Raw genomic sequence first — 14,250 nt, 5'->3', positions numbered from 1 at the left:
CATAACATGGACTAAATTTCATCTCTGGCCGCTTATTCGAAAAACATGAAAAACTATCCGGCCGGCATGATATCTTACAATTCATGTCGTCGAGCTGGGGCCTTAGGGGTAACCAATGTGAACCAAAAAAAACAATATTTATGGCTTTTTCAACCCTTCATGCAATGGCCTGAATTTTATGTTTGGCCGCATATTCGAAGAACATAAAAAACACGAAAAACTATCCGGCCGGCACGATATCATACTATTCAGGTCGTGAAGCTGGGGCCATAGGGTTAAACAATGTGAACGAAAATTTCAATAGTTATGGCTTTTTCAATCCTTCATAACATGGACTAAATTTCATCTTTGGCCGCTTATTCGAAAAACATGAAAAACACGAAAAACTATCCGGCGGGCATGACATCATTCAATTCAAGTTGTGGAGCTCGGCCTTTAGAGATACCCAATGTGAACCGAAAAAACAATATTAATGGCTTTTTCAATCCTTCATAACATGGACTAAATTTCATCTTTGGCCGCTCATTCGAAAAACATGAAAAACACGAAAAACTATCCGGCCGGCATGACATCATACAATTCAAGTCGTGGAGCTGGGCCTTTAGAGGTACCCAATGTGAACCAAAAAAACAATATTTATGGCTTTTTCAATCCTTCATACCATGGACTAAATTTCAACTTTGTCCGCTTATTCGAAGAACATAAAAAACACGAAAAACTATCCGGCCGGCACGATATCATACTATTCAGGGCGTGGGGCTGGGCTGGGGCCATAGGGTTAACCAATGTGAACGAAAATTACAATATTTATGGCTTTTTCAATAGTTCATAACATGGACTAAATTTCATCTTCGGCCGCTTATTCGAAAAACATGAAAAACATGAAAAATTATCCGGCCGGCATGACATCATTCAATTCAAGTCGTGGAGCTGGGCCTTAAGAGGTACCCAATGTGAACCAAAAAAACAATATTTATTGATTTTTCAATCCTTCATAACATTAACTAAATTTCATCTTTGGCCGCTCATTCGAAAAACATGAAAAACACGAAAAACTACCCGGCCGGCATGACATCATACAATTCAAGTCGTGGAGCTGGGCCTTAAGAGGTACCCAATGTGAACCAAAAAATCAATATTTACGGCTTTTTCAATCCTTCATACCATGGACTAAATTTCATCTTTGGCCGCTTATTCGAAGAACATAAAAAACACGAAAAACTATCCGGCCGGCACGATATCATACTATTCAGGTCGTGGGGCTGGGGCCATAGGGTTAACTAATGTGAACGAAAATTTCAATTGTTATGGCTTCTTCAATCCTTCATAACATGGACTAAATTTCATCTTTGGCCGCTTATTCGAAAAACATGAAAAACATGAAAAACTATCCGGCCGGCACGATATCAGACTATTCAGGTCGTGGAGCTGGGGCCATAGGGTTAACCAATGTGAACGAAAATTTCAATAGTTATGGCTTTTTCAATCCTTCATAACATGGACTAAATTTCATCTATGGCCGCTTATTCGAAAAACATGAAAAACTATCCGGCCGGCATGACATCATTCAATTCAAGTCGTGGAGCTGGGCCTTAAGAGATACCCAATGTGAACCGAAATATCAATATTTACGGCTTTTTCAATCCTTCATACCATGGACTAAATTTCATCTTTGGCCGCTTATTCGAAGAACATAAAATACACGAAAAACTATCCGGCCGGCACGATATCATACTATTCAGGTCGTGAAGCTGGGGCCATAGGGTTAACCAATGTGAACGAAAATTTCAATTGTTATGGCTTTTTCAATCCTTCATAACATGGACTAAATTTCATCTTTGGCCGCTTATTCGAAAAACATGAAAAACATGAAAAACTATCCGGCCGGCACGATATCATACTATTCAGGTCGTGGGGCTGGGGCCATAGGGTTAACTAATGTGAACGAAAATTTCAATTGTTATGGCTTCTTCAATCCTTCATAACATGGACTAAATTTCATCTTTGGCCGCTTATTCGAAGAACATAAAATACACGAAAAACTATCCGGCCGGCACGATATCATACTATTCAGGTCGTGGGGCTGGGGCCATAGGGTTAACTAATGTGAACGAAAATTTCAATTGTTATGGCTTCTTCAATCCTTCATAACATGGACTAAATTTCATCTTTGGCCGCTTATTCGAAAAACATGAAAAACATGAAAAACTATCCGGCCGGCACGATATCAGACTATTCAGGTCGTGGAGCTGGGGCCATAGCGTTAACCAATGTGAACGAAAATTTCAATAGTTATGGCTTTTTCAATCCTTCATAACATGGACTAAATTTCATCTATGGCCGCTTATTCGAAAAACATGAAAAACTATCCGGCCGGCATGACATCATTCAATTCAAGTCGTGGAGCTGGGCCTTAAGAGATACCCAATGTGAACCGAAATATCAATATTTACGGCTTTTTCAATCCTTCATACCATGGACTAAATTTCATCTTTGGCCGCTTATTCGAAGAACATAAAATACACGAAAAACTATCCGGCCGGCACGATATCATACTATTCAGGTCGTGAAGCTGGGGCCATAGGGTTAACCAATGTGAACGAAAATTTCAATTGTTATGGCTTTTTCAATCCTTCATAACATGGACTAAATTTCATCTTTGGCCGCTTATTCGAAAAACATGAAAAACTATCCGGCCGGCACGATATCAGACTATTCAGGTCGTGGAGCTGGGGCCATAGCGTTAACCAATGTGAACGAAAATTTCAATAGTTATGGCTTTTTCAATCCTTCATAACATGGACTAAATTTCATCTTTGGCCGCTTATTCGAAAAACATGAAAAACATGAAAAACTATCCGGCCGGCATGACATCATTCAATTCAAGTCGTGGAGCTGGGCCTTTAGAGGTACCCAATGTGAACCAAAAAATCAATATTTATGGATTTTTCAATCCTTCATAACATTAACTAAATTTCATCTTTGGCCGCTCATTCGAAAGACATGAAAAACATGAAAAACTACCCGGCCGGCATGACATCATACAATTCAAGTCGTGGAGCTGGGCCTTTAGAGGTACCCAATGTGAACCAAAAAATCAATATTTACGGCTTTTTCAATCCTTCATACCATGGACTAAATTTCATCTTTGGCCGCTTATTCGAAGAACATAAAAAACACGAAAAACTATCCGGCCGGCACGATATCATACTATTCAGGTCGTGAAGCTGGGGCCATAGGGTTAACCAATGTGAACGAAAATTTCAATAGTTATGGCTTTTTCAATCCTTCATAACATGGACTAAATTTCATCTTTGGCCGCTTATTCGAAAAACATGAAAAACATGAAAAACTATCCGGCCGGCACGATATCAGACTATTCAGGTCGTGAAGCTGGGGCCATAGGGTTAACCAATGTGAACGAAAATTTCAATAGTTATGGCTTTTCCAATCCTTCATAACATGGACTAAATTTCATCTTTGGCCGCTTATTCGAAAAACATGAAAAACTATCCGGCTGGCATGACATCATTCAATTCAAGTTGTGGAGCTCGGCCTTTAGAGATACCCAATGTGAACCGAAAAAACATTATTAATGGCTTTTTCAATCCTTCATAACATGGACTAAATTTCATCTTTGGCCGCTCATTCGAAAAACATGAAAAACACGAAAAACTATCCGGCCGGCATGACATCATACAATTCAAGTCGTGGAGCTAGGCCCAATGTGAACCAAAAAAACAATATTTATGGCTTTTTCAATCCTTCATACCATGGACTAAATTTCATCTTTGGCCGCTTATTCGAAGAACATAAAAAACACGAAAAACTATCCGGCCGGCACGATATCATACTATTCAGGTCGTGAAGCTGGGGCCATAGGGTTAACCAATGTGAACGAAAATTTCAATAGTTATGGCTTTTTCAATCCTTCATAACATGGACTAAATTTCATCTTTGGCCGCTTATTCGAAAAACATGAAAAACACGAAAAACTATCCGGCGGGCATGACATCATTCAATTCAAGTTGTGGAGCTCGGCCTTTAGAGATACCCAATGTGAACCGAAAAAACAATATTAATGGCTTTTTCAATCCTTCATAACATGGACTAAATTTCATCTTTGGCCGCTCATTCGAAAAACATGAAAAACACGAAAAACTATCCGGCCGGCATGACATCATACAATTCAAGTCGTGGAGCTGGGCCTTTAGAGGTACCCAATGTGAACCAAAAAAACAATATTTATGGCTTTTTCAATCCTTCATACCATGGACTAAATTTCAACTTTGTCCGCTTATTCGAAGAACATAAAAAACACGAAAAACTATCCGGCCGGCACGATATCATACTATTCAGGGCGTGGGGCTGGGCTGGGGCCATAGGGTTAACCAATGTGAACGAAAATTACAATATTTATGGCTTTTTCAATAGTTCATAACATGGACTAAATTTCATCTTTGGCCGCTTATTCGAAAAACATGAAAAACATGAAAAACTATCCGGCCGGCATGACATCATTCAATTCAAGTCGTGGAGCTGGGCCTTAAGAGGTACCCAATGTGAACCAAAAAAACAATATTTATTGATTTTTCAATCCTTCATAACATTAACTAAATTTCATCTTTGGCCGCTCATTCGAAAAACATGAAAAACACGAAAAACTACCCGGCCGGCATGACATCATACAATTCAAGTCGTGGAGCTGGGCCTTAAGAGGTACCCAATGTGAACCAAAAAATCAATATTTACGGCTTTTTCAATCCTTCATACCATGGACTAAATTTCATCTTTGGCCGCTTATTCGAAGAACATAAAAAACACGAAAAACTATCCGGCCGGCACGATATCATACTATTCAGGTCGTGGGGCTGGGGCCATAGGGTTAACTAATGTGAACGAAAATTTCAATTGTTATGGCTTCTTCAATCCTTCATAACATGGACTAAATTTCATCTTTGGCCGCTTATTCGAAAAACATGAAAAACATGAAAAACTATCCGGCCGGCACGATATCAGACTATTCAGGTCGTGGAGCTGGGGCCATAGGGTTAACCAATGTGAACGAAAATTTCAATAGTTATGGCTTTTTCAATCCTTCATAACATGGACTAAATTTCATCTATGGCCGCTTATTCGAAAAACATGAAAAACTATCCGGCCGGCATGACATCATTCAATTCAAGTCGTGGAGCTGGGCCTTAAGAGATACCCAATGTGAACCGAAATATCAATATTTACGGCTTTTTCAATCCTTCATACCATGGACTAAATTTCATCTTTGGCCGCTTATTCGAAGAACATAAAATACACGAAAAACTATCCGGCCGGCACGATATCATACTATTCAGGTCGTGAAGCTGGGGCCATAGGGTTAACCAATGTGAACGAAAATTTCAATTGTTATGGCTTTTTCAATCCTTCATAACATGGACTAAATTTCATCTTTGGCCGCTTATTCGAAAAACATGAAAAACTATCCGGCCGGCACGATATCAGACTATTCAGGTCGTGGAGCTGGGGCCATAGCGTTAACCAATGTGAACGAAAATTTCAATAGTTATGGCTTTTTCAATCCTTCATAACATGGACTAAATTTCATCTTTGGCCGCTTATTCGAAAAACATGAAAAACATGAAAAACTATCCGGCCGGCATGACATCATTCAATTCAAGTCGTGGAGCTGGGCCTTTAGAGGTACCCAATGTGAACCAAAAAATCAATATTTATGGATTTTTCAATCCTTCATAACATTAACTAAATTTCATCTTTGGCCGCTCATTCGAAAGACATGAAAAACATGAAAAACTACCCGGCCGGCATGACATCATACAATTCAAGTCGTGGAGCTGGGCCTTTAGAGGTACCCAATGTGAACCAAAAAATCAATATTTACGGCTTTTTCAATCCTCCATACCATGGACTAAATTTCATCTTTGGCCGCTTATTCGAAGAACATAAAAAACACGAAAAACTATCCGGCCGGCACGATATCATACTATTCAGGTCGTGAAGCTGGGGCCATAGGGTTAACCAATGTGAACGAAAATTTCAATAGTTATGGCTTTTTCAATCCTTCATAACATGGACTAAATTTCATCTTTGGCCGCTTATTCGAAAAACATGAAAAACATGAAAAACTATCCGGCCGGCACGATATCAGACTATTCAGGTCGTGAAGCTGGGGCCATAGGGTTAACCAATGTGAACGAAAATTTCAATAGTTATGGCTTTTCCAATCCTTCATAACATGGACTAAATTTCATCTTTGGCCGCTTATTCGAAAAACATGAAAAACTATCCGGCTGGCATGACATCATTCAATTCAAGTTGTGGAGCTCGGCCTTTAGAGATACCCAATGTGAACCGAAAAAACATTATTAATGGCTTTTTCAATCCTTCATAACATGGACTAAATTTCATCTTTGGCCGCTCATTCGAAAAACATGAAAAACACGAAAAACTATCCGGCCGGCATGACATCATACAATTCAAGTCGTGGAGCTAGGCCCAATGTGAACCAAAAAAACAATATTTATGGCTTTTTCAATCCTTCATACCATGGACTAAATTTCATCTTTGGCCGCTTATTCGAAGAACATAAAAAACACGAAAAACTATCCGGCCGGCACGATATCATACTATTCAGGTCGTGGAGCTGGGGCCTTAGGGGTACCCAATGTGAACGAAAATTTCAATATTTATGGCTTTTTCAATCCTTCATAACATGGACTAAATTTCATCTTTGGCCGCTTATTCGAAAAACATGAAAAACTTGAAATACTATCCGGCCGGCACGATATCATACTATTCAGGTCGTGGAGCTGGGGCCTTAGGGGTACCCAATGTGAACGAAAATTTCAATATTTATGGCTTTTTCAATCCTTCATAACATGGACTAAATTTCATTTCTGGCCGCTTATTCGAAAAACATGAAAAACATGAAATACTATCCGGCCGGCACGATATCATACTATTCAGGTCGTGGTGCTGGGGCCATAGGGTTAACCAATGTGAACGAAAATTTCATATGTTATGGCTTTTTCAATCCTTCATAACATGGACTAAATTTCATCTTTGGCCGCTTATTCGAAAAACATGAAAAACATGAAATACTATCCGGCCGGCACGATATCATACTATTCAGGTCGTGGAGCTGGGGCCTTAGGGGTACCCAATGTGAACGAAAATTTCAATATTTATGGCTTATTCAATCCTTCATAACATGGACTAAATTTCATTTCTGGCCGCTTATTCGAAAAACATGAAAAACATGAAATACTATCCGGCCGGCACGATATCAGACTATTCAGGTCGTGGTGCTGGGGCCATAGGGTTAACCAATGTGAACGAAAATTTCAATAGTTATGGCTTTTTCAATCCTTCATAACATGGACTAAATTTCATCTTTGGCCGCTTATTCGAAAAACATGAAAAACATGAAATACTATCCGGCCGGCACGATATCATACTATTCAGGTCGTGGAGCTGGGGCCTTAGGGGTACCCAATGTGAACGAAAATTTCAATATTTATGGCTTTTTCAATCCTTCATAACATGGACTAAATTTCATCTTTGGCCGCTTATTCGAAAAACATGAAAAACACGAAAAACTATCCGGCCGGCATGATATCATACAATTCATGTCGTGGAGCTGGGGCCTTAGGGGTAACCAATGTGAATGAAAATTTCAATACTATGGCTTTTTCAATCCTTCATAACATGGACTAAATTTCATCTTTGGCCGCTCATTCGAAAAACATGAAAATCACGAAAAACTATCCGGCCGGCGCGATATCATACTATTCAGGTCGTGCAGCTGGGGCCTTAGGGGTACCCAATGTGAACAAAAATTTCAATATTTATGGCATTTACAATCCTTCATACCATGGATTAAATTTCATCTTTGGCCGCTCATTCGAAGAACATAAAAAACACGAAAGACTATCCGGCAGGCACGATATCAGACTATTCAGGTCGTAGAGCTGGGGCCATAGGGTTAACCAATGCGAACGAAAATTTCAATATTTATGGCTTTTTCAATCCTTCATACCATGGACTAAATTTCATCTTGGCCGCTCATTCGGAAAATATAAAAATCACGAAAATCTCTTCGGCCGGCATGAAATTCTTCAATTCCATCCTGAAATTGATCCCTATATGTAGCTTATGTAAACGAAAAATTACTACTCGCTAGATCTTTCATTTCTCTATAAGATGAACCTCAATTTATTACATTCACGCATCTAGAAATTCAATTCAAATATCAAAAATGACTAAAGTGTGTTTGACCGTGGTGGAATGAATGGTGCCCGTGGAGCTGGCCGGCCGGGAGCTAACCTTACCGGCGTCGAATCCTCAAGCATCAGCCCGAAGACTTCAAGGTAGGAGTTTCCCTTTATTGATGGCTCTTCATTCGTTATTCATAATTTGAATCTAAATCGAAAGTGCCTCCGAACTAGCAAATTTTACAGTCCATTCAATCCTCAACAGCACGTAATTTAGAATATTCTGAAATATCGACATCGATCATCTGAAATAGAGAAACTTGAATGCAAACTGTTCTCTCATGATTTGGTGTCGAGATATACTGAGATATTATATTGAGAAGGTAGACTCGTAAAATGAACAATAAAATGTGGATTTCTTTAACAAAGCATTGTGATAATCATAGGAATTGATATAAATTTTCAATTTTGTTCTCAAAAATTCCATAGACTCCGTTCTTCACAAATCTTCGATCGAACCATCGTCTCATCTGTTCAGAATTCTAAAATGAACTCAAATTGAACACAGAAATAATTTCACGACATTCAAAGTTTTGTGAAATATACGATTCAAATAAATGTCCATAAAAACTTCAACTGCCACTTCTCGGAATTCATATTCAAACGGCGATTATTCCATTGGCTAATCACTACAAAAAAAAATGAGTCCAAAAATTAGCATCAACTCCACGTCAATCGGAATGACTCGACGACAGAGAAGGGCCGGATGAAGAATTGGCCCTAGTCATGATTAAATTTAACCGCCCACCCCAATTTTCGAATTGAAAACTCTGGCATCTGGTCTTTTTCTCATGCGATTAAACTGACTTATGTATATTACTGTTGAATTTCTTAATAATTTCGACGGTAATCCTATTTCACCGCGAGGTCTCGAAAACTTCACCCGTCGCCAAACCGTAGGAATGAGAAGAAGAAGAAGGGAAAAGGGTAAGAATGAATTTTGACAAGCTTTTAAGCCTGCCGGCATGTCATCTCTTGGAGCTGGAAATTAGTTTACTACTTAATTGTTTCGGTGGAACGAGGTTTATTTAAATTGTTCCCTTTGTCGACGCTTATGTGTACCACGTGTATCCTTTCAAAGGTGAAAAGTTAAGGTGGTGTTTTTATTTAACGCTCGTTTCCCGAGCAGTGCGCTATGTCTGAATAGAGTTTGTCCCTAAATTAAAGGATTAAGAGGTTACAATTGACTTGAATCTTTGAATATAAAACTACATCAAGAAGCATCGGCTGAAAAAATGGTACCAGTTCAATATGATCGACTTTGGACAGTGGCGGGGGAATGTGAAGAGAAATACGAATTTCGATGTGATGATATTTCAACATAATTTTGTCAATTTAAACATAGTGATGAAGAGTTTATATATTCTGTATGAAAAGTCAATAATTAATGAATGAAAAATGAGAATAACTTTCATTCAATAATAAAGTTTATTAATCCTGATATAATATACTAAGGCCCAGTTTCACCAAACAGCACTTTATCCCAGATTGATTAAACTCAGCTTGTTACTAAAGCAGGCTTAACAGTGTTTTCTGTTTCACCATGCATCAACCCGTCCGAAGATGATCGCGATTAACCAAATCGCGATTAAATAGTCAAACCATTTGGCAACGTTGTGAACAAAAAGTTATATAGTGTTCTGTATCGTATTAGCAGTGATGACCACCATTGGCGCTAGGTGTCAGGTGTCATTCATTCATAACTCGTAACATTTCAAATCATTTGTCATCAACGAAGTTAATTTTTGCCGAAAATGTCGAGTGATGTGCTTCGAAATGTCAGAAACTTGCAGAAGTTAAAAAGAAATTATCCCATTTCTCAAAACCACACATTCTGGAAAAAAAACTATATAAGTAATTTTATTAACTTATTTATTTTTATTAACAAGTTTAACTGCTTCTTAAATAATAATTCCATCAAACATTTTAAATGGGAAATATTCAGCCTATACATATAGTCATATTTTGATAAAATTGACCCAAAAATTAGAAATTTCCGGAAAAATAATTACATAGACAATTAGACAAGAGTTCCATACTGATAAATAATTATTAATCTCAACTTGAAAGGTTATAATCCTCCAAAAATGGCCGATTAGTGCTAAATCGCGATTGGTCGATTAAATGGCGCTTTGGAGTGTGGTGAAACGCTACATTACATTAATCGTGATCTAAGGCCTCACTTAAGAGCCAAGTCAAGATTAAAGCATTTGGTGAAACTGGGCCTAACTGACAAAGAAACTGCAACACCCAGAAGGAGCAGTTTAAATTAAAATTTTTTTTTGGTATACTATTTCTTAGAAATATAATTCACTTGTTAATTGACTACCTCTTAATCTCCATGTTTCTAGACTGCCTGTACGCAGCCCAACTACATTTTATCTACCTTGTTCACGATCCAACGTCCTTCTTTTTTCGCCTTTGCATCGCATTATATATGTCATGTCTACATGACCATCCAGCATATTGTTGATATTTTTCATTGTAATCAATCTGATATAAGGAGGGCTGTCCTGAGATGACGGCTTCACTATGGGTAGTTTGGCTTGAGCTCTTTTCTCAATGTGTTTTTTTTCGCTCAAGCCTGGCTCCATCTGATTTGTTTTAGTTTCATTTCTTCAATGTTCATTTTCCTATTCTGTAGAATGGCTAGGCTGTAGAATGTTGTAATTATCAAATATAATAAAAAATAAAATAATTTCCAATTTTTATTCAGAGAGCCGAAATTGATCAGCTAAAACTTAGGGGATGAATTCATGTTATTTTCGACACATTCAGCAGCAAACCTATAATAAATACTCTTTTTTCTATGAGAAATATTCGGTTTCATCTAAGAAAACCTGAATCCTCCAACGGAAATTAACAGACCTATCCTTTTGGCACGGTCTCTGATTAAGTATCTGAACCTGCAAGAAGGTGTGTTTTCCCAGTTGTTTATCTACTGACATTCCGTGATCCAACCAATCTGTTTTCATTAGAAAGTTTGGCCACTCCAGCTTGTCGATATTCAATCATTTCACCTCAACCAAACCATTTTACTATTTAGGGATGTTCGACACTAAAAGAAATTTATGAGAAAAACTTCAATCGAAGTTTTCAAAGTGCCATATCTCCCGCTTATTTGATCCATCGAAATTCAAAGTTTTTGTATGCTCCTCACACATCATTCTTGTACAGTGACTGAAGAAGTCACCGAGAAGCTGAAACCACGTCATTTTCAGATTTCACCACGACTCGCCTAAGAAAATATCGGTAAAGTATGGGTAGACATTTCCTTTCTGTCCCAATTTTCCTTCGGTAGGTATATTTGACATCGCGGATAATTCGCAGGTTGAATAACAAGAGGGAATAATGATGATCATCTCAAAGAGAACGAAACGGGCCAAAAGAAGTTTCCACGAACGCAGACAGGACGAGTGTGTTCGGAATATATTTTTCCTTCCCGTATCCGGGCCCAATTGAGCGTCCGGGAGGCTCCAAGGACCAAATTCGGCCAGGGATTCACCAAGGAAATTTGCTGAAAAAAAAATTGTAATTCTCTCAAATTACAGTGATTCGACAACACTGCATGATGATTTTAAATTATGTTCAATATGAGCGATTATTATCTGTTTTCCGGTACGCCACTGAAACGAATATTATTTTCAGTGTTATGTTGTTATAGTGAATTTGAATCAGTTGGATTTTGCTTTTTAGTCTAAGGAAACTTTAGAATCTAGAAAACTTTATTGTTGCTTTCAGAATGAAAGAAATCTCTGTCTTTTATTTAGAAATTTTCATTCGCAAATCATTCTGAACAACTTTCATTTCGTGCTTTTTTAGTTTCAACATAGTAATAATAATATACACTGTATCCGTGAAGTATGGAACAAATTCATTTTTAGCTAAACAGACCATTTTAAGAAATAATCCTAAAACACGTCGATTATTTATTATAATTTACCGTATTTTGAAATAATAATCTAATATACAGGGTGAATTACTTTCGAGTAATGACGTCACCGTCATTTTTTTTTATGGAACACTCCCATTTCGTCTCAATTTTCCGATAACTCTAACTGAGCTGATTCTAAAAATGTATCACATGTTGATTCCAATTGGTACAAGGTCTACTTCAAATTAAATCTAAGCAATAATTAAAGCATTCACGAATACTTAAAGTATTGTAGTATTAAACTGTCATTGAACACCAATAAATTACTAAACAAATAATGACATTTCACAAAAAACTAGACGACTATGTTTTTTTAAATTGATAAGAAATAATTTCTTTCATATTCTGCCTGCTAGACCACAAGTACCAAACATGTTTGGAAACAGCTCATTTTTATTAATCTAAAAATGTAACAAACTACATGGTGTTACCTTCAAACCAGTTGCCGCTAAACAATAAGTATTTTTGATAATATTGTTAATTTAACTAATGAAGAATGTAACGCGTTACTTTATGAGCACACACAAAACTATTGTATTTTTGTCCACCCTGTACCAATTGAAATCAACATGTGATACATTTTTGGAATCAGCTCAGCTAGAGTAATGAGAAAACTGAGTCAAAATGGTGGTGTTCTATTTAAAAATAATTACGGTGACGTCATTACTCAAAACTAATTCACCCTGTATATTACATTATTATTTCAAAATACGGAAAATTAAAATCAAAAGTCGGCGTGTTTCAGGATTATTTCTTGAAATGGTCTATTTAGCTGAAAATGTATTTGTTCCATACTTCACGGACACAGTGTATAGTTTAATATAGTTTATTCCGAGGTTTATTCTGCGAAGAAACATCTAGAGATCTACAGATATAAACAATTCACGGAGGAGTGAGCCTGTACGTGATGGAAAACTTAACAAGATATATTACCGTAGCCATTACCATAATCTGAATTATAATTAAACTTTATTTACACTAAGAATGATAATACAAAAAAAACAATATACACATATAAGGAAGATACTACTTTCTATTAATTTGAACTTCAGCAGTATGTTTATTTATATCAAGGGCAGTGAAACTATTCAGAATTTTGTTGAATATGATTATTTTATACAAATTTTCATCTGGATATACATGGATTTGAATATTTACTAACATAAACAAAAATATTTAATAATTTATGATATTATAGATTTCAGATATACGAATTAGTAATTTGTAACTTAAATTTCTCTTTATATGACTTTTTACTATGGAGTTTAATAGGGTATTTTCGTTGAAGGATCCAACAGTAGTCGACCATCATGTGGATACATTATCATACTTGATATCGATCTCCCTGATTTAATCTTTTCCCCTTGTTTTTCAATAAAATCACTCAAGTTTTCTGGAAAGCGATCAAGGTGGCTGTGAAAGTAGTGAACTTTTATGCTCATGTTCCAACCAAGAATTTTGAATTTTTTTTAATTTATTTCTTCATTTTTGACCTCTTATATAGTACAAGTACTGGTGACAAGGCCTATTTACCAATATACAAAAAATAATCATAAAATACAATAAAATATTCAAAACAACAAAAACAACGTTAATCTAAACAAAATAAATTTTTCAGGTTCAACTTAAGCTTAATATTAAAGTTTTTTTTAGTTCTTATATATTTTATTCCTGCTGGTGTTTATTTAAATGCTTCTATTGCTCGGTAAATTGGGGAGTCCGTCTTTCCTTGTAAACCTAAGTTCACTTCTGATGGTACTTCTATCTCGGGTGTTATGATTATGTACATCCTGTACTAGTGTAAATCTATAATTTGACTTAATATAATTGTTCATCATGCCATATATCAGTTTAACTTGTTCAAATTTCTTTAAGTTATGAATGTCCAAAAGTTAAGTGTCCTTATATAATATTGATGTAGGTGTTAAAATGCTATAGTTGAATAATATTTTTATAGTTCTATTTTGGAACACTTATAGACTTATTAATATTGTATTTGATGCATTTCCCCAATAATTAATGAGGTAC

At 36.7% G+C, this 14,250-nt stretch overlaps 1 protein-coding gene across 2 annotated transcripts in view; it reads left to right on the top strand.

Annotated features, from left to right (window-relative positions):
* The window catches only part of LOC123684635, a 51,935-nt gene that overhangs the window by 1,992 nt on the left and 35,693 nt on the right, over nt 1–14,250 (top strand). For both annotated transcript variants that reach the window (XM_045623956.1, XM_045623955.1), the window contains exon 2: nt 8,352–8,384. In XM_045623956.1, the coding sequence (XP_045479912.1) occupies nt 8,352–8,384 (33 nt within the window). The remainder of the gene's footprint in view (nt 1–8,351; nt 8,385–14,250) is intronic.

The sequence above is a fragment of the Harmonia axyridis genome, chromosome 7 (genome assembly GCF_914767665.1).
Source record: "Harmonia axyridis chromosome 7, icHarAxyr1.1, whole genome shotgun sequence".
NCBI classification, from domain to species: Eukaryota; Metazoa; Arthropoda; class Insecta; order Coleoptera; family Coccinellidae; genus Harmonia; species Harmonia axyridis.
The sequence above is the reverse complement of the archived record's forward strand: the minus strand, read 5'-3'. Positions and strand labels throughout refer to the sequence as shown.